This window comes from Pocillopora damicornis, chromosome 6 (assembly GCF_964200805.1).
Source record: "Pocillopora damicornis chromosome 6, jaPocDami1.2, whole genome shotgun sequence".
In the NCBI taxonomy this organism is placed as follows: domain Eukaryota; kingdom Metazoa; phylum Cnidaria; class Anthozoa; order Scleractinia; family Pocilloporidae; genus Pocillopora; species Pocillopora damicornis.
In genome coordinates this window covers 682,755-703,005 of record NC_142675.1, presented here as the reverse complement: position 1 = coordinate 703,005, position 20,251 = coordinate 682,755, and the positions used below count along the sequence as shown (strand labels likewise).

The following is a 20,251-nucleotide window of genomic DNA, read 5'->3' as shown; positions in this document are numbered from 1 at the left end:
ATTGATATTCTCCATACTGTTCTGCATACATTTCCTCAGGTGCTGACAAGGAGAATTTGTTTAACAATCAAAAGCTTTTTCAGTTGGTGATCATCTTCTGTATTCTCATAACCCTAATGTATAATTCAAGGGAGATAATGTGAGGAGAAATAAGATGCTTATCACTATTGGAGGTCAAAGAATAAAAAGATCAAAGTAGGGTGAAACTTATTGGGATTATATGTTGTAATTTTTCAGGTGACTACACATTTCAACAGTTCATCTGTCAATATAGTTCTGTAGTTTGTTTGTCAAAATTAAATTTAGTTTACAATGGAGTTATAGGTTATGAAAATTTCAATCTTAAACTACGTCCTTTAAAATGTATAAAAATTTACATATCTTCTGCAAAATCTTCCTGTGTTTTTGAAAAGTCTAACATTTCTCTTTCTCTAAGTAAACCTTCAACAACACAGGTTTTGGCTTTCTGTAATGTTAGTTAAATGTTATTCAATCTAAACATACCCTCCACTGTAAACTCTTGATTCGTGACAAACTACACATTTCACAAGATCTGAATGTTCCTTACAGACATAGGCTGAAAAAGATATACAAATTAGTAGCTGAACTATTACGAAGAACATTAAACTTAAAAAGATGTTACTTGTCTCACCATGAACAAAAGAGAAAGAAAAAGATCTAAGTCCTTATCAGGAATCAAGCCCCAGACCTTAGCATTCTGCACTTCCATGCTTTACTTCTGGGCTACAAGTACAGAGAACTTGAGGGAGAGAAAGGCTGTTAGCAGGATCATATGTGACAAATTCTACACACTGCTAGGATCAGCAATGTTGAAAGCACCATGAGTGTAAATAGAATACAAAAAGATAGTACTTTATAATAACATGATTTCTCCAAATTACTGTCTAATATCATAAATGTACCAGCCTACCCTTTGTGTCTATTACATGTCCAATTTCTCTGCCTGAAATCCAAAATGAATGAAAGTACTACAATTAGCAGTAAGCTTCAATCAATAATAATTAATTAAAAAATGAGCAAAGGAAATACCCACATACCCGCCCTAAGGAGGGTCATAGTTTGGGAGGTATCAGAAGGGGGGGGGGGGGAGATGGAGAGGGATGAAGGAAGATGGGTACATGAAGGGGAGATGGAGAGGGATGGAGGAAGATGGGTACATGAAGGGGAGATGGAGAGGGATGGAGGAAGATGGGTACATGAAGGGGAGATGGAGAGGGATGAAGGAAGATGGGTACATGAAGGGGAGATGGAGAGGGATGGAGGAAGATGGGTACATGAAGGGGAGATGGAGAGGGATGGAGGAAGATGGGTACATGAAGGGGAGATGGAGAGGGATGAAGGAAGATGGGTACATGAAGGGGAGATGGAGAGGGATGGAGGAAGATGGGTACATGAAGGGGAGATGGAGAGGGATGAAGGAAGATGGGTACATGAAGGGGAGATGGAGAGGGATGGAGGAAGATGGGTACATGAAGGGGAGATGGAGAGGGATGGAGGAAGATGGGTACATGAAGGGGAGATGGAGAGGGATGGAGGAAGATGGGTACATGAAGGGGAGATGGAGAGGGATGGAGGAAGATGGGTACATGAAGGGGAGATGGAGAGGGATGAAGGAAGATGGGTACATGAAGGGGAGATGGAGAGGGATGGAGGAAGATGGGTACATGAAGGGGAGATGGAGAGGGATGGAGGAAGATGGGTACATGAAGGGGAGATGGAGAGGGATGGAGGAAGATGGGTACATGAAGGGGAGATGGAGAGGGATGGAGGAAGATGGGTACATGAAGGGGAGATGGAGAGGGATGAAGGAAGATGGGTACATGAAGGGGAGATGGAGAGGGATGGAGGAAGATGGGTACATGAAGGGGAGATGGAGAGGGATGGAGGAAGATGGGTACATGAAGGGGAGATGGAGAGGGATGAAGGAAGATGGGTACATGAAGGGGAGATGGAGAGGGATGGAGGAAGATGGGTACATGAAGGGGAGATGGAGAGGGATGGAGGAAGATGGGTACATGAAGGGGAGATGGAGAGGGATGGAGGGGTGGTGGGAGATGGGTACATGAAGGGGAGATGGAGAGGGATGGAGGAAGATGGGTACATGAAGGGGAGATGGAGAGGGATGGAGGAAGATGGGTACATGAAGGGGAGATGGAGAGGGATGGAGGAAGATGGGTACATGAAGGGGAGATGGAGAGGGATGGAGGAAGATGGGTACATGAAGGGGAGATGGAGAGGGATGGAGGAAGATGGGTACATGAAGGGGAGATGGAGAGGGATGGAGGGGTCATGGAAGGGGGCTGGTGGGAGATGGGAGATGGAGGAGGAATGGAAGGAGAGGGGGATGGAAGGGGCTGGGAATCTCAAAAAGCTTAATAACTTTTTAAAAAGGAAAATTAAAACATCCCTTCCAAGAGTTCAATTGAGGTGAACCAATTAACTGAGAGGGAGGGCTTAAAGGGAAAATATCTGGTTTTGGGTCACAACTTACAGACTATCGAAGCATTAGCAGGGCAGAATGGGCCAGATGATCATTCATTTTCTTCTTATTCATAAAATTACCTGGATCTCTCATGTTGAATACTTGGACTGTTGAATCCACAGCTGCAACTATTTGGTTTCTCCTTACATTCCATGCCATGCAGTATACTGGAGATCCAATCTAAAAGAAAAATCATTGGTAAAAAATTCATTAAATAAATAAACAGCTCTCTTTCTCTGTTTACCCGCTCATCCTTTCACTCTTACGATATCAAATGTTAATTCTCTCTACTGTCTGTCAAACCTCTCTTATGATGTTAGTTCTGAGAAATTGGAGTTAAATAAATCAAATAATATCCACATTTGATATCTTGAAATTCTCATTACCTGTTTACTTGTCAATATATTCATACTGAAGGGAGAAATCACTGATTGATCACCATAAGGAGTCAGAACAACTACCTTTTAATTTTTTACCACTTTGACTCTTTGCAATATAATTAGACATAAATTATCCTCAAATATTTCATACACTGTCAGGAAAATAGGCAACATTGATTAAGAATATTATCAACTTAAGCATTTTGTTTGAGTAAATAACTAGACTCTCCTAACCAACCAATAAAGAAAAATCTTGCATGATTATCATTGAGGAAAATAACCTAGTTATGTACAGCCCCACTACCACTGATTTCCCAAAGACAGAATGTTGAAATACCAGTGAAAAAATTTACTGAAAAACTATCAACTTACATCTCATTGCAACATTTATTTCTTTATAAAATAACAAGCAAATTAGTTGGTAAAAAATACACCTTTAAATATATTCAAACTTACTGGAATCCTATCATGTACTGCACCTCCAGAGCCCCAAGCTATAATAGTGCCATCATTTGCTGCCGAAAAGAGAAGTTTTGCATCTCCCCTGTTGAAGGAAACATTATGGCATATTATGAATTATTAACTGTCATGCTACATTATTTTGATTGGTTGAGTTCATACTCTGGCAGTGTTGCTCTGTGAGTTTATTCCGTTATGTTAACCCTTTCACTCCCAAGATCTAATTAGTAATTCTCCTTACTATCTGCCATACAATTCTTATGATGTTAGTTCAGAGAATTTGGTATTGGATCAACTAATATTCCCATGTTTGATATTCTTCTCTATTCTCATCAGCTGCCTGCTTGATCTTGTATCGACACTGTAAGGAGAAATTCTGTCTTGGTCACTTGGGGGAGTTAAAGGGTTAAGTGCTACAAAAGTGCAATGCATATAGCAAATAGTAAGAACTTTGTGACTGAAAAGTAACGTGACCCTCTTAACAATTGAGATCATGCAAAAGTTGACCTTGGTACTGACCAGAATAAAAAGCTTGTAACCCAGCCATCATGTTCACGAACAGAACGAATAATTTTCCCAGGCTCACCAGTGGAGTAGTCCCATACTTTGATCACTCCATCTACAAACAGATTAAACAAACACTGACTAACTAAGTGATCTTGTTATAAACTAATCACCAGTTCTTATCTGTTAACTCTGCAAACAATATAAACATTTTGAGACTTTAAAACTCTCTCTGTTAGAGCAGGTGTTAATCATTTCTGGAGTGGCTACTGACACAGATGATTAAGAAAGCTCATTCTCACTGGCTAGGAAAAATGAGTGATTTAAAGCAAAAAATGGTGCAATTTGTGAATAAATTGCACTGATGAGAGCCAATCAGATCACAAGGATCACCCATGATTTCAAAATGGGTGTAACACTAGAGATAAAATAACTCATGAAAGTTTAAATTGCAGTTTACCCCCATTTTACAGCCCATGTAAATCATATTTGGATTATTATAGGTAAATGTAAAAAAGTATGGAAAGTAATTTTAAGGCTGTGATATGATGAAAACACACAGGAACATAATCTGCCTGTAGTGGTAGCTTATTTGTACAGGGGAATATATATAACGGCGTAATATGCGACTAACACAGTCTATATACTGTAAGATTTTACACCACTAACCCAGTCAGTAGATTAATTATAATAAATTAAAATATAATTAAATTATATTACTGGCGTAAAATCTTACATATATACATATATCACCGACAGGAAGAAATTACGCCGTTAGTTATTGGCGTAAAATCTTACATATATATTTTGGACAGCATGTTTATCCAGAGATTGGTTTGAAAACAAAACAATGAACTGCGCTAAAAAGGATAATTACAACTCCAAGGTAGATTAAGTCTAAAAAAAGGTCACAATTTGAAGTCATATAGTATTTAAAGTCTATAAAGAAAGCAGCTTAGATTGACATAACTGGCTTCAGTGAAGCTTGTGGGGCACCAGGCTCATCGGTCGCTAAAAAAGCATTTGAAATTTCAGCAAGTATTGTATTTCCTGTCATACTACCTTCAAATCCCACAAGAATCTCATGTTTCATCGGATTGTACGATAGCGCTGTGATCGTTTTATTGTGGGTATCTTTAATCACCGCTGGCTTCTCCATCGCCATCTTCAACGAAAAGTTAGAGGAGCACCTCCACTAATTTCGTTTTTTTGCCTCTCTTCCTATACCAATATTGTAAATAACCAGTTTGTAACACAGTAGTTATGTGAACAAACTTTGAAAAGGACTGTGAAGGCAGCAAATGTCTCAACCAATGTGTTTGGGATTAAACTATGAGCAGTGGCTCCTTTTTAGTAAAGTCCATCTCACAAGTCAAACGAAATCATTGGGAAAAGGATTGAAGTTAGCATGTTGCACAGAACTCTGGGATTGAGGTAAACAAGAAGCAGGCCTTACTGACATCTTTCGTTTAACTCGCATGAAAGACTTCACCAAAGAGGAAGAACTGCATGTAGTCCAGTCTAGGACTGTAGCTACACTCCTTGTGATCTAATTTTGGACCTCAGAAGGGCAACAAGGAACCAACAGTGGCTAGACACAATAAAGACTTCTTTGCATTCTTTGACTCCATAGACAGGACTCTGACAGTAATCTCAGGGAGGGATGGTATAGTGGTATAGTACATGCTTCCCTAACACCACTGTTAACTTTGGACCTTGGCAGTACAAGCCTGTCCTTACAAGAGATTGACAGTATTTTATGATAATAGGCAAAAAATCCTTTGTAAACCAAGCTTCAGCATCTTATTTCACCTTACAGAATCACTACTGAATCACACATTAAGGTCATGAAAGCTCTGGATTGTTCAACAAATTCTCCTTGTCAGCACCTTGGGAAATGCATAGAGAACAGTATGGAGTATACTTACACTGATGCTAGGACGTAAAGGGTTAATCTGGAATCCTTTGTGAGGCTTTGAATTCACCCATGGGTCCTTGTACTTGCACAAACTGCTTTTGTGACCAGAGTTCTTCAGCCTTTACTCCCTAACATCAGTATGCATATTCTCCATACTACTCTCTAGACATTTCCTAAGGTTCTGATGAGGAGAATTTGTTCAACAATCAAGAGCTTCTTTAGTTGGTGATCATCTCCTTAATTCTCATGACCTTAATGTTTGATTTATAGGTGATATTGTAGGGAGAAATTAGATGTTAGTCACTCTTGGGGGTTAAGGGATCAAGCACTTATTTGACATTCTTCATCTGGACCATTGCTATCTTGAGATTGGAAGGAAAAATTACATTCTAAAAGTCATAAAAAATTGAAAAAAAAAAACCCTTGAAAGACAATGGAAGTGTCCAATTACCCATATTTGAGGCAGGTACATCACTTCATCAAAATGTTTTCATGACAGTCCTGTTGGCTTCTGTACACCACATAACATTTGACTCCCTTCAGAGTTACATTTTCAATGCAGACCATTTCAGAGCTCAACGCATTTCTTCAAACCAGTTCACTCCTTCAAGCCTTTTCATTCTTCACAATGGTGAATCATTTTTTTTCTGCATAAAATTCTTGCATGGACTTTCGTCTTTTTCTTGACTCTTCCAAGTTTTTTCTTCGTCTTCTCAAATCCTGTTAGGAAAATTTTTTTTCGGTTGAAAAAAACTCCAGTCGTACATAAGGTTTATTCACAAACATACTAACACTTTAACTCCCATAAGTGACCAACACAGAATTTCTCCTTACAAAATCAATACAATATCAAGCAGGCAGGTGATGAGAATAGAGAAGAATATCAGTTAGGGGATTATAAGTTGATCCTACACCAAATTCTCTGAACTAACATCACAAGAACTGTATGGGAGACAGTAAGGAGAAATACTGATGAGATCTTGGGAGTTAAAGGGTTAAGGTAACAGAGTAACTACACACTACTGGGGCACTTTTACAGGAGCATATATCTAAATGCTCATTTGGGTCAGCAATAGATGAAAAAAAAAAAAAAAAAAAAAAAAGGAATACTGAATTTATGCCTTAATTCTTAGGGCCATGTATTTTGTAGCTTGTTTGGCTCATTTGGCTCAGCAGCGGATGAAAGAATGGGGAACAGTTTGATTGAGTTATGTGTAAGGTCTATATTTGTAGTGGCTCCTTTTGTGTTTTTGGCTTGTTTGGCTCAGCAGTTAATGAAAGAACAAGAAATAATTTTTATGCAAGTTATGTCTAAGGCATATACATGTAGTGGATTATTTGGCTCGGCAGCACATGAAAGGACAAATAATTAACATGCACATTACATCTACGGTCTATAAATATAGTGGCTTGTTTGACTTGTGCAGCTCATTTGGCCTGGCAGTGAATGAAAGGGCAAGGAATAATTTACACGCATGTTATGTCTAAGGTCTATATGTGTAGTGGCTTGTTTGGCTCAGCAGTGGATGAAAGGATGAGGAATGATTTATGTGCACATTGTGCCTAAGATCTCTATATGTAGTGGCTTGTTTGGCTGGGCAGTGAATGAAAGGACGATGAATAAACAGTGTGCCTTTTTCTGTTACCAAAGAAGCAAACAAGCCAAACGAATTGACTCGTTTAATAGATACTTAAAAGTGGGCTTGTAATCTGTAGTCTAGCCGTGGTAATTACGACACTGATTAAACTAATCTCATAGTCTGTACCACACAAAAATACACATTACTGAAGTTCAATTTATTCCTGTACAGAAAACTTATCACTTAAGTTTGTGGGCATGGCAGCCAAGAGAACTCGCAAAAATCTGAAGGAAGTATAAAACAGAAACACAAAACATTGCACGTTTGTACAAAATTACCAGTGTAACCTCACCTCTTCTTTCAAGCACGCATTAAGAGTCCGTTTAATATCGTTACACATTCCGACAAACTTTCGAAAGGGATGCTGCAAAATAGAGATAAATGTATAGGCGTAAATGAAATATATATTTTTGATTTTACACACAAAAACATATCAACAATATGAATGCCTGTTACGTAATTCATTTTAAGTTTTCATGGGAAAAGGAGGACGTATCTCTTCGTGACAACGATGCAGCTCTTCTATAATTTGTAAACAATCGCTGTGCAGGTGAGGAGCTAAAGACGGATGCATAACTTGGAAAAGGTCTTTAATAAGTGATGCAGCAAGACCTATGATTCCAGATAACTTTCCTTGGACATACAGCTTAGCCACCTGGCATCGAAAGACTACTGTTATGTAAGGAACAACGAAATGTCAGGTGACGTGAAGTGTAGCTATTATGAGGGGATAACGCATTCAATCCTTTAACTCCCAAGATCTGATTGTTAATTCTCCCCTGCAGCTGCTACACATTTCCTTGTAAATTAGTTATGAGAACTTGGTGTTAGATCAAGATAGCAGCTTCTACCTGATAAGTTTGAATATTCTCATTACCTGTTTGCTGAAGAATGTATGGATATTGTTGGGAGAAGTTTTATGTTAATCACTTTCAGGAGTTAAAGGTTGATGCAATTTTTAATGCATAAATTAATCGTCTAACAAATCAATGCAGTGTAATGAAGGTTCCAATGTCTTTGTGATATGTTTGAACTTCAAGGGTCGGATTCCCTATTAATATCTCGCCTTTGCAAACTTTTATGTCCAAGAATGTAATTTCTAATGTAGATTTATCAGCCGTGAATTTGTTCATCTGCCTGTTGTTTATTTGACTTGTTCCTGGTGTGTTGCCAGCATCCTTCTTCCTTTGTCTCTGTTTTCCTTTGCGATTTTTAAACCGCTCCTTTTTCTTATTTGGGTTAGGTTTCGCCCTCGTTGTTCGTTTCTGAAGAGACAGAGAATGAGGAAGTGCAAGATTAAACTTCTCTACTGCTTGTTTGTTCTCTCAAATTTACAAGAAGCTTGTCGACTTCGTTCGGTTTAGCTTTCGATTCCGAGGCTAGTTTGTTTACATTAATTTGTTTCAATTTGAAATGGACTGAATCCATGGCCAATGATTCTTACGTTCTTTGATAGTTCTACAACATTTTTCTTTCTAGTTTTTCCTTGCTTCAGTTTTCTGAGCTTTTTTGTAAGTCTCTCAACGCGTCTCACGGTGGTAAAATTTCACAAGCGCTCCCATAAGGTCATGCTCTGCTTTCTTATTAATCGATCTTAGGTCTGATTTATAATCTTCAATAATCGCGATGTTCGCCCTTATCTGGTAGCTTAGGCCTTTTGGTCATGTGCACTGCTCTAAATAAGCTTGTAAGAGTCCGAATAAGTTCTTTCTCAGTATTGTCAGGGATTTCTTGACTCCATTCCATTGAGGCCTCGCTGGCAACCGATTTCCTCCATCTCCGCTTCATATTCTAATAGACTAGAAGCTTCGAATGCCTCGGAGTCATAATCAATGTCCGATTTTGAGTCTTTGGATGACATGGCTTTCTTTAGATACCCTATGGAGCGTCTTCGATTTTCAAAGAATGGAAAAATGCCCAAAGCATTTCTTGTCTCGGCGACGCACCCTCGGGTTTTTCATTGTAGCGACCCTGTTTGTTCAAGTGCGTTGTGTCCCTCGTGCCAATAAAGTCTATTAAAAAAAGTCTATTTTTTGACATTCAATACCCTTTGCAATGGACTTAAAATGTCACTCAAGGCTGTAAACAAAAAAAATTTTGCCTAAACTGGCGTGAAATTATACAATCCTGGGTTGTGGTAAGTTTTGTCACAGACCCTTGCACCGTAAAATTTCTCTCTCGATTATTAAATCTATATAAAAATTCTTCTTCCATTAATTACGCTGTCTTTCGGTTGCCTCATAAACATTGTCTCAAGTTGGTGTCCCTCTGTCCCGTGACACCCACAAGACAAGCTGTAAAAACACCTACTACTTTTCTCAAGAGCAACTCTCTTATGCAAACCATTATTGACAACTTGATTGCACATAATGGAGAAACGATGGGTTTCTTTGCTATTTTTACTGAGTGGACTATGCTTGGAAGGTAAATAAAGTTTTAATGTAATTCCATTTGTATCATCAGTGTCACAGATTAAAATCTACCATATGTAAAGGCAGTAGGATAAATTAACCACGATGTCGCTGTAATTCGTAATTGTCAATTTCTGTCAAAAGTGTTTCCCTAAATGATTGAAGACAAACTATTATATCGAAAAACTTTAAAATGTTTCGGGTTTTAGTTTCTCTTGCTTATCCTCAATCCGCAAAAAATTTTTCCCGCATAACACAGACAATCGTTGATCGATCTGCATAATAAAACGACTGCAGAATTTCATGTCGCAGGGTGAGTGGGTACAGAGTCTTAGCTTCGGCGAATGGTATTTTCCCCGGGAAAGTGATGTGTCTTGAGTCACAAGACGGCAATGTGTTCTTCAAACAATCACGAACAGGACATGTTATTACACTTGCCATGAGTTTTGTATCGATCAGAGTCAAAATCATAAACATGGCCTATAATGTAATTATTTAGTTATAAAATAATTCAAATAGGATGCGCGCTCTGATTGGCCATAAAACCATTTTACATGAGCGCATGTAAACACGGTTTTCGTTCCTCTTTCATTAGTTATTTTATAAAAGAAATGTAAAATGGTTTCCGTGTTTACATAGCCTAATGTAAACACTTGGGAGGTTGGGAGAACGGAAACCATTTTACCTTTCTTCATTGAAGCATGAAAAGCTTACTAAGTTAGCGTTTTCCGAACGATCAATATGAATTGTTTAATATTCCACTCTCCGTAAACACGGAAACCATTTTACCTTTCTTCATTGAAGCATGAAAAGCTTACTAAGTTAGCGTTTTCCGAACGATCAATATGAATTGTTTAATATTCCACTCTCTGTAAAGTTCAGTATTTCATCAGTATCAAATTGGTCTTAATTTTCTTCTACATCCGCCGTTTCACTGAAGGAAATATGCAACGATCCGTTGAATTTATTTTTGTGGTCAGATCATTTATCCGTGGTCTAACTTCACCTGTAAAAATTAAATATGTTCTTTCTATAATTGATAGTTTCGTTTTTAACTCGTAAAATGGCTTAAAGCCATTTCCATTTCATGACTCAAAATTCACACCTTCCTCCTTTCCATCACTCCGTCAGTCCTTCCTATGAAAATTCCGCTGACAAGCGCTTAAGCAATTTTGCATATTCAATTTCATCGTAAGGCTCAATTGAGGTCAACTGATCGCTGAGAATTGGTCAAAACTTTAACAGACTGCTGATATATAATAATACAGCAGCAAATTTTACTGATGGGCATTTGATGTGCTCTGATAAAAACACTGTTCGAGGCCGATAAGGCGTCTGACATTGCAGTATTTTTGGGATCTCTGTACAGCACTTCTTTATTCTGAATTTGAACATTGGATTGCCGAAAACACCAAATCGATGAACTATACTCAGGAATGAATAAAGCATTCACTTTTTCCAAAAACAGGAGAAGGAAAGACAAACGCTGCGCTTTAGTTATTGATACTTTTAAATGCTGCTAACTGCACAACAAATGGTTATGGTCTCCACGAAATAAGAAAAAAAAGCGAATGCTTTTGAAAGGGAAGGTAATCGATGACATCCATTGCGCCAAGATAGCAGCGTGTAGTTAATTTCGGTATGTTGCTTTTCCAGGAGTACAAGGTACGGATACAAAATGACTTTCCATAGGCAAAAACCTCACAATATGAAGTCTGATCAGGGAACTCGGCACTACATCCTGCATCAGTCGTTTTCCGCGTCTAGTGGCTCGCAGCTACTCTGACTGGTCGCAATAACGGATCACTCAAAATCCTTAATTTGTTCATGATTTTTTTTACTCATTTATTTATTTATATATGGTGTATTATTTACTAGAAGGAGTCCATGCAATGCAGTGGTTTGTTTCAAGACGTGATGGGAACTTTGCTAACAATTGCGGGCTCAAAGCGTCATTGCCCTGTAAAACAATTCAACAAGTGATTGCGCATGCATCTGATGGTGATGTTATCAATATAGACGGCACAAGAACGTCCCGTGACCCTAATCCGTGCGAGAATTGGACAGAATTGGATCTAGCCGGTCTGGCAATACGCAGTTACAACACTCGAGCATTTCTTTCTTGCAAAACTGAGGGCCTGCGAGTTTTGTGTAATTCGAGAAAGAGAGCCTTTGGTGGAGTCTCTGTGGACCAAATAACCTTCGTCAACACTTCACTTCATCTCTCTGACTGCTCCTTAAAGCTCAACGACTGCAGCTTTATAAACAGTTCCGTTGCCGCGCTTACGTCAAGATACGCCACTGAATCTGTGAGAAAAAATGTTCAACTCGATGAATGCACCTTTCAGAACAACAGTGCTAGTAGTGTTACAATTTATGGCAATTCTATGGTCAACTTGAACATTTCCAAAACTACGTTTGCTTACAATAAATTGCTGAGTGAGGAAGACGCAATATTGTACTTGTCCGACAAAAACTTGCATGGGAATCAAAGTGGGGAGAGTTGGTTTACATCGAAGTATTTTAGGTGAGTATTCATTTGCTTTCATTTGATTGGCATGTGCAAGCGTAGTGGGCGAAAATGTTTGCTCTCAGAGAAAAGAGAGATCACAAAAGTAACGATCCTTTTTACTCTAAGGTAAAAACAAACCAGTTTGCCCGTATTCCACTGGCATGAGTCACTCTTTTCACTATCAGAAAATATATTTTCCCTTCACTTCCTCGCTTTGTTTGAGCATGACGAGGAGTTTCATAGACTAAGCTAGTAAAAGAGATACATCGGCAAAATGAGTGCGCTTGCTTTTAACGTGCGAGAAATTTACACATGCAAAAGAAAGGGGATGGAAATATTCGTATAGTAACACTATTGCAGCAAAATGGCGGCATTTTTCGAATTCCCGTTGTTTGTTTTCATTTTGTGGGGAAAAGCTCAAACCAAAACAGGTAAGCTACCGTTTTCAGGAAAAAACAATAAATAACATGTAGCGGTCACAGGTGTTATTTTGCAAGTGATATTCCCCAATTTGAAACCTTACGTCTGCTACGATACGGCCGGGGCAAGGCGTTGTGCCCTTGAGACGTGCGGGGAAAAAAAATCCGAGCTCCGCTTTTAGGCTTGGCTAAATGTATATATTTCAAATTCAACACAGAAAAATATATATGACGCAATTCACTTCAAATTTGAACAGAGAAAAAGGACGCACCTCTGTGTGAAAATGATGCAGGTCTTGTATAATTTGTAAACAAGTGCTGTGCAGGTGAGGACCAAACGACAGATGCTTAACTTGGGAAAGTTCTTAAATAAGCGATGTTGCAAGATCGATAAGTTCGGATGAATTCTCTTGGACATAGAACTTAGCCACCTGGCGTTCAACGACTAATGGTTATGTAAGGAACAATGAAATGTCAGGTCATGTGAACAGGGGCTAGGATGATGAGGGGGAGGGGGGTGGAGGGGTATTTGAGTTGGGATCACATGGTTTCAGGGATAACAGAGAATGATCAATGATCGTGGAATTTACTTTCGGAAAGTCGACAGACGCGTTCCAGTATTATTTGGGAAACTCGATATTAATTGGTTTGCCGTTGACATATCGAATTGTTCTCATTTGTGTGCGTGAGGGTTAGGATTTGCATATTCTGACCACTAACAATAATCCTTTCTGCGCTTCGCGTATCCACGACTAAAAATGCTAGTTTTTCCCATTTCCCATTTTTGAAATAGTCGACAATCGGGACAGTGAATCATTCATTGTAAAATAGGAAAAATGACTGCTCTACTGTATAGAGGCCCAGCGTAAAGCAAGCATCAGTCCCCGGCAGCAACAAGAAAAAACTTATTATGGTGACAACAAACTCTGAAGTATAGTTCTATGATGGCGGGTGTAAGTTACAAATGCGTACCTGCTGCCCGTCACGAAGAAGCCCCATTTTATCTGAGGAGGAAACCTGAAACCTTCCGAGTACAGAGCCAGACACTGAACATGAACCTCAAGGGAGAGAAGTTGAACTAAAGTTTGTTAATACAAACTGTAAATATATGAGGTACCACCTGCAATCAAATTGAAATGGACGTAAAGAAAAGAAAGCACAAATGCCAGCGATGTCAGTGACTTGACCCGGTTAGATCTCGCCATTTAATCCCCACGTCTCCATGTCAACAGTCAAAAAGTCATAACCGTGAAAACAATGATTTGCTGCTATTCTTAGAACCGCAGCGAATAACACCTCTTGGATTGTGACCAATAATTTATTCACCCTGTACGTCTCGTGACATTCCAGTGAGGAATCCCAATCTCGAATATCGCGTGAATTTTGTTTTCGTAAAGCAGCCGTTAAGAACAGTTGATCGGCGTTGTCTCGATGTCTTGCCGACTCACATAATGGAGCTAACAACGTTTTATTGGATTTTTCTTTGGAGTGGAATATGTTTGGAAGGTATGTGAAATCTCGTTATAATTTGCAGTTATATCTACTCAGCATATTGCCTTTAAACTTAGCCACTTATTGATGAAAAGATACCCTAACCAGTAGCGTCGATAAGGTTTCGCTAAATTGTCTACACCAAGAGCTGCTGGTTGAACGACTCGTAGGAGGCCTTGTTTCCACTGATGTTGGTTTTTTTCACTATACATGTCTTGGCAGATCGCCGTTGTTGACTCAAATAAACATTGATTTCGACTTGTGGGGTTCAAGCTCCTGGAGTAAATCCGTGTACCTTAGTGCCAACCGATTTTTAATTGCGTAGGAAAATGAAACAAAAAAGAAAATTAAAATCCGTTTTTTTAAGAGCTGCAGAAAGAGAAAAACGAAGAGCATTAAGTGAATTCGAATGCCGTTTCCTACCTAGCGGGGAATAAATGAGGAACCAATTTGGTTTGTTTACAGCGCAAAGGAAAACGAAGAACAAAGTTAAAATTTGAGCTTCATTTTCCTACGCGATTGAAAATCGTTTAGCACTAAGATAGACGGATCCAAGTAATATTAGCAAATTCAATGAGAATGTTTCCATTCGGCATAAGTATAATTTTTGAAGTTGGGTGAAAATTGGAGAAGCATGGCTCTTTGTTGAGAGTTGGTCTAACCTTTTTAACGAGTAGGAGAGTAACTTTATGACCAAGTTGACATCCATCGTTGATTGTATCAGCTTTAACGAAACAGGAAGTGGAGGGACTTTCCCCAGGAAACTTGTCGTGTGTCACAAAGCAGTCTCGTGATTTCTCAAGAGGTCAGAATAGCCACACAATGGTCGTAATTATAGAAAGTGATAAATAGAAGAGGGGGTTGACAGCTAATCTGTAAGAAATTGCGTGACGTTGCGTGACGTTGCGTGACGTGGGTTTGTTAATTTTCCTTTCAAAGACAGTCACGTTGAATAACATGACGGGTAGTCGGAAAGTTACTGTTGTTACCTTCCGCGTTAGTTAGTGCTCTTCTTGTCAAAATAATCAGAATCTTGTTATATAAGCAACATAGACCTTTATTGAAAAGAAAAGTTGACTACATTTTTGGTAAACACTTTGTCATTCATTCATCAACCTGACAAAGTGGCACAAAGGGCGAGTGACGTGTCTGCAGTTGATTGGCGATATCAAACACAGAAAAAAGGCATCGTTATTTTAGACGTGTATAGTTACGTCTTTTCTCTGGGCTGGAAATCCTTGAAAAAATACAGTTTAAACCATAATCTCTATTTATTCATATTGTTCTTATTTAATAGAAACTATCCATGCCAAGCAGTGGTTTGTCTCAAGATACGATGGGACCTTTAAAAATAACTGCGGGCTCAATGCGTCATCGCCATGTAAAACCATTCAGCAAGTTACTATGCATGCGTGTGATGGTGATATAATAAATATCGACGGCACAGGAACGTCACGTGACCCTTATCCGTGCCAAAACGAGAAAGGATTGGATCTAGCTGGTTTAGTTCTGCGCAGCTACAATAGTCGATCATTTATTTCTTGTAGGACGAATGGATTTCGGTTTTTTTGCGGCATGGCTTCTCGAGGAGTCTTTTTTGAAGAAATCACCTTCGTTAACACTTCAATTTATCTCTTTGAATGTTCTTTAAACGCGGTCGCCTGCAGCTTTATAAACAGCTCTGTTCCTACACTCACCTTGAAATACGATGAATACTTAACGATAAGAAATGTTCAACTGAATGGATGCACCTTTCAGAACAACAGTGCTTGTAGTGTTACAATTTATGGAAATTCTTCCGTTGACTTGAACGTTTCGAATTCTACATTCGTCAGCAATAAGATACGTAGTGGAGGAGAAGCCATACTTAACATGTCTATTCAAAACTTACAAGCAAATCAGAGCAGTATCAAAGCTAATTTTACTGATCTAAGAGTGTTACAGAATATCTGTTCAGGTAAAGCATGCTTTCGAGTTTTTGCTGGCATAAACGGAACTGACTTAGTTCTCGTTATGGAGAGAGTACTTTTTAAAAACAATGTGGCTGGAGTAAATATCTTGGACGTTCATGGCTTTTCAAACGGCTACACTGATTTCAAGTCGTCACAATTTCGAAAAAATAGAGGCAGAGCGGTCCAAATCCATGATGGGATCTCAGTTGAGCTGAAAATCGAAAGAGCATTGTTCTCTGAGAATAAAGGTGGAGCAGTTGAGGTCAGCAATTTTACAAAGGAAGCTTCAGTTTGGCTGCTCAGTTCAAACTTCAGCTTAAACAAAGTTGAATTTGGCGGTGCATGCATATTTGAGGATATACCGTCACTTTTAATGGATGTAGAGGACTGTCAGTTTGTGCGAAACGAAGGCCGGTATTTAGCTGGCGCCATGACGATAGGATTGATCGATGCACGGATCAACAGTTCTTCTTCGATAAGTATTAAGTGCTCTCATTTCATAAATAACACACTGAGAAATAACTACGTTAAAGATGGAGGAGGAGGTGCCTTAGCGTTGTTCGTGTCATACATGGGTAACTTATCACTAATCAATAACACTTTTGCGTATAATCAGGGTGTAGAGGAAAACACCCTCTCAAGGATTTCTGGAGCTATTTATGCTAGAGTGCACAAACTCCTTGGGGACGTGGAAATTCGAAACAGTGAATTCCTGTGCAATCATGGCGCGCTTACCAGCATTTTTGGTCTTTACGTTGAAAATTCACAACTCTCACTTCAGCCACGAGTGACATTACAAAACTTGACCTTTGTCAACAACAGTTATAACTTAAACAATAGTGAAGGTTGTGGCATTATCATCACTGAAGGCATGGGCTTCAATATAATGAGCTCCTGTAAATTTCACGGAAATTCTGGTGGGATAGTGTACGTGTGCGAATCAGGTATGCGTTCAAGGTGCAGAGGGAATGTTCTCGTGGAGGACACCATGATAAGTGGAAATATCAACTTTACTTTGGGAGTCATAACTAAGAGTTTTCACTTGAAAAACGTTTCTTTTGTTAACAACAGCTGCATTAGGCCAATTGAAGATTCTGTTTTGCGAGTAATGAGTGCGGTTAGTAATAGTTCGTTCCACTTGGATCAGAGCACTTTCCTGAACAATTTTGGAGAACAAGGAGTAGTCCATATCGATCTGTCCTTTCGTGACAAAACGACCGCCGACGGCCAGGTGATCATCAATAACACTGAGTTCCGAGATAACTTTGGAAGATCTGAAGGCGTCCTTAAACTGCTCAAAGTTAATACGACTAAAATTCAAAACTGCAAATTCATAAATAATTTTGGTGGCATAGCTAGTTCCCACGCAAACGTGCAGCGGTGCTTAGGAATGTTGATAATCAGAAATACCTCCTTTAATCAGTTTAACTATTCTCAAGTTTTTGAATCTGCAGGAGGACTTTCCAAACATGTGGCACCATACTTGGGATTTTTGACGGTGACAAATTCTGAAAACGTACGTATGAGTATACGTAACAGTTCGTTTGTTTCGGATCCTTTCAGCACAGACAGCATAGATCTCATTGTTGTAGAAGAAGTCCACCCAGGACTGTTGGACAGCTCTGTGCGAATTGAAACTCCGATCAACACCAAACTTAAGCTGCGTAATATTACGGGAATCTACCATAAACAAGTCACGATATCGACTATATTTACCACCGAGCGATGTCCTGAGGGAACCTACAGCATTCACAGGGGAACTCGAAGAGGACTTAGTGACAAGCATGTAAATTGTTATCCCTGCCCGGTTGGTGGAAATTGCTCTTTACCTCTCGCTGCTCAGCCCAACTTTTGGGGTTATCCTGAAAACGAAGACAACGTTTCCTTTCAGCTTTGTCCAGAAGGTTACTGCTGTTTGCCATCTGCCCATAACAAATGCTCTTATGACAACAACAGCTACCAGCATTCCGGTTGCCAAGGCAATAGGACAGGCATCCTTTGCGGACAATGTAAACCAAATTTCACTGAAGGTTTGTTTACAACAGAGTGTGTTCGAGCGAAAGACTGCACCCATAGTTGGTATTTGGTTGTTTTTTTCGCACTCACGTCATTATTTGCCTTGTATCTCGTTAGAAAACCCCCAGTGTTTGAGGAAGTGGGAAAACAATTAACATGGTTCATTCCGAGACGCAAAGAGGGCAATAACCAAGTTATTTGCAGCCTAGACGGCACCGCCAGAAAAAGTGTTTCGCCGAATTATGGCTTTTTGAAAATTATCTTTTACTTTTATCAAGTGGCTGGAGTTTTGACTGTGTCGTCATATGGGGTCAAAAACATATTGAGAAATAGGATTGTCTTGCCCGTTACTAATCTTTTTAACTTAAAACTATATGCTAATACAAACTGGAGGATCTGTCCTTGGCCCATTTTAACACCACTTTCGAAAACAATGTTCCCCTTGGTGACAGTCATGGCAATTCTCTTCTCGATACCAATTATTTACCTTCTGCACAGCGGTCTAAACAAACTACGCAAGCGCAGGCCAACTCTTCCGCCAGCTGGTCCTTACTTTGGAGCTGTCTTGGAAATAGTGTTGCTAGGTTACTCAGCAGTGACTGGTACAACAGTGCGATTACTTCACTGTGTAAGCATTCAGGAAAAGTCCCGCTGGTATTACGATGCCCAGTACGTTTGCTGGCACCAAAGGTGGCAGCGAGCTGCTATTGTTGTCATTGCCTTGAACTTGTTTCCGTTTATACTCACGTTGTATTTTACTTCGCTGCAGCTCTATAGAGGCAAGATTTCAGGAAAGATATTTCTACTTGCCAGCATCCTACCTTTTCCTTATCTCCTCTTTGTTTTGTATCACCACGTAAAGAACAAAATAAACAGGAGACCGGACTATCAAGCAATCCCTTCAACTGCAAGCTCAGGTCATGACGAGGAACATGACTCAAACTCTTCCACAAGCATCAAACATTCACTACTTGAGGTTCTATGCGGTCCATTTACAAAGCCACAAGATGACCAATCAGACGGAAGGATCTACTGGGAGAGCATTCTCATTGGTCGTCGATTCCTCATAATTGTGATTGGTTGGTGGCAGTTGGACCATGCGCTTATGCGTTCTGTGTGTCTGACGATCCTTTGCCTCGTTTTCCTGTTGCATCATATCTCCCAGAGGCCCTTCGCCCAGTGTCGTGCCAACATCATCGAAACCGTCTCCTTGGCAACCTTGGTCGTTGTAGGAGTACTAAACGTTGGCCTGACGCGTACAGGAAGTGACTTCAGCGGTATGAATAAGGCCTATATTTCCATTCTTTGGACGTCAGAGGCAGTATTACTCGGTGTTTTACCTTTAGCCATTGCATTGTTTCTCTCCTTGTCTCTCGTTTCGCAGATATTGCGTTTGGGGATCCTCTTGATTAAAGCGATTCGTTCAAGATGGTCATTTGTAAAACAAAAATATAATCATGATAATAAAGTAGCGTGATCCTGATCATCTACTGGTCTGTTATCAGTCAACTGATAACCATTTAGGGTTAATGTTGGGTTAGGGGAGGGATAGGTGGGCAGTTGCCCAGATACTGATATTGATCCGTTAGCAAATTTTGATTTAAGCCTGGTCCCACGGTGGGGCCAGGCTCAAATCAATATATATGACTTGACTGTATTTTTTTGCGAAATAATACCATTTTTAAAGTACCGAATTAGGGAAGTTTGCAGCCCTGTAGAATCCACTGACTACTGTGTGTTGTGGCGCAATTTTTTTCCTAATCGTTAGGAATTATAAGGTAGAGGTAAATCGTAGTGCAGGTGTGTTTGGCAGAGGAAGCCTCAGGTCCTTGCTCCCACCTCATACAAGTCCGCATGATAAGTTTCGTCCAAAGATTACGGCAAGAATGCCGTTGACACTAAAGGTTAAACTTGAACTTTTTTCTTTTATTGACCTCAAGAAGGTTGTTAGGTGAAGGTAAAATAAAATTTGTACCCTCAAAGTGTGTATTAGCAAAGTGTGTATTCATAAATTGTGTACTCATTAAAGTCACTTTACCCTGTAAA

The 20,251-nt window shown here is 39.5% G+C and overlaps 4 protein-coding genes across 8 annotated transcripts in view; 2 read left to right on the top strand and 2 right to left on the bottom strand.

The window, feature by feature from the left end:
• LOC149043331 (uncharacterized) overlaps positions 1-6,484 on the bottom strand; it is a 17,336-nt gene extending 10,852 nt beyond the window's left edge. Inside the window, exons 1-7 of one of the 3 annotated variants that reach the window (XM_089209463.1) lie at positions 6,216-6,484; positions 4,909-5,067; positions 3,862-3,961; positions 3,340-3,427; positions 2,584-2,683; positions 932-964; positions 505-577 (exon numbers count right to left, since the gene is read on the bottom strand). In XM_089209463.1, the coding sequence (XP_089065589.1) occupies positions 505-577; positions 932-964; positions 2,584-2,683; positions 3,340-3,427; positions 3,862-3,961; positions 4,909-5,011 (497 nt within the window). In that variant the 5' untranslated portion in view covers positions 5,012-5,067; positions 6,216-6,484. The remainder of the gene's footprint in view (positions 1-504; positions 578-931; positions 965-2,583; positions 2,684-3,339; positions 3,428-3,861; positions 3,962-4,908; positions 5,068-6,215) is intronic. The other 2 variants (XM_089209465.1, XM_089209464.1) reach the window with 2 other exon arrangements.
• Positions 5,450-15,030, bottom strand: LOC149043329 (COX assembly mitochondrial protein 2 homolog). Of its 2 annotated transcripts, XM_089209468.1 has the most exons (4): positions 13,019-13,139; positions 7,903-8,669; positions 7,697-7,770; positions 5,450-6,484 (listed from the first exon to the last, which is right to left on the bottom strand). In XM_089209468.1, exons 2-4 carry the CDS (start codon positions 7,976-7,978, stop codon positions 6,401-6,403), a joined length of 234 nt encoding a protein of 77 aa, XP_089065594.1. In that variant the 5' UTR covers positions 7,979-8,669; positions 13,019-13,139; the 3' UTR covers positions 5,450-6,400. The 2 variants fall into 2 exon arrangements, with proteins under 2 accessions (XP_089065594.1, XP_089065593.1); XM_089209467.1 differs by lacking the exons at positions 5,450-6,484; positions 7,697-7,770; positions 13,019-13,139 and adding exons at positions 13,719-13,866; positions 14,900-15,030 and having other exon boundaries at positions 8,252-8,669.
• LOC149043330 (uncharacterized) lies at positions 9,661-12,483 on the top strand. Its single transcript, XM_089209466.1, has 2 exons — positions 9,661-9,828; positions 11,694-12,483. Exons 1-2 carry the CDS (start codon positions 9,774-9,776, stop codon positions 12,344-12,346), a joined length of 708 nt encoding a protein of 235 aa, XP_089065592.1. The 5' UTR covers positions 9,661-9,773; the 3' UTR covers positions 12,347-12,483.
• LOC149043328 (uncharacterized) lies at positions 13,578-20,251 on the top strand. Of its 2 annotated transcripts, none has more exons than XM_089209461.1 (2): positions 13,578-14,252; positions 15,535-20,251. In XM_089209461.1, exons 1-2 carry the CDS (start codon positions 14,198-14,200, stop codon positions 19,680-19,682), a joined length of 4,203 nt encoding a protein of 1,400 aa, XP_089065587.1. In that variant the 5' UTR covers positions 13,578-14,197; the 3' UTR covers positions 19,683-20,251. The 2 variants fall into 2 exon arrangements, with proteins under 2 accessions (XP_089065587.1, XP_089065588.1); XM_089209462.1 differs by lacking the exon at positions 13,578-14,252 and adding an exon at positions 14,913-15,042.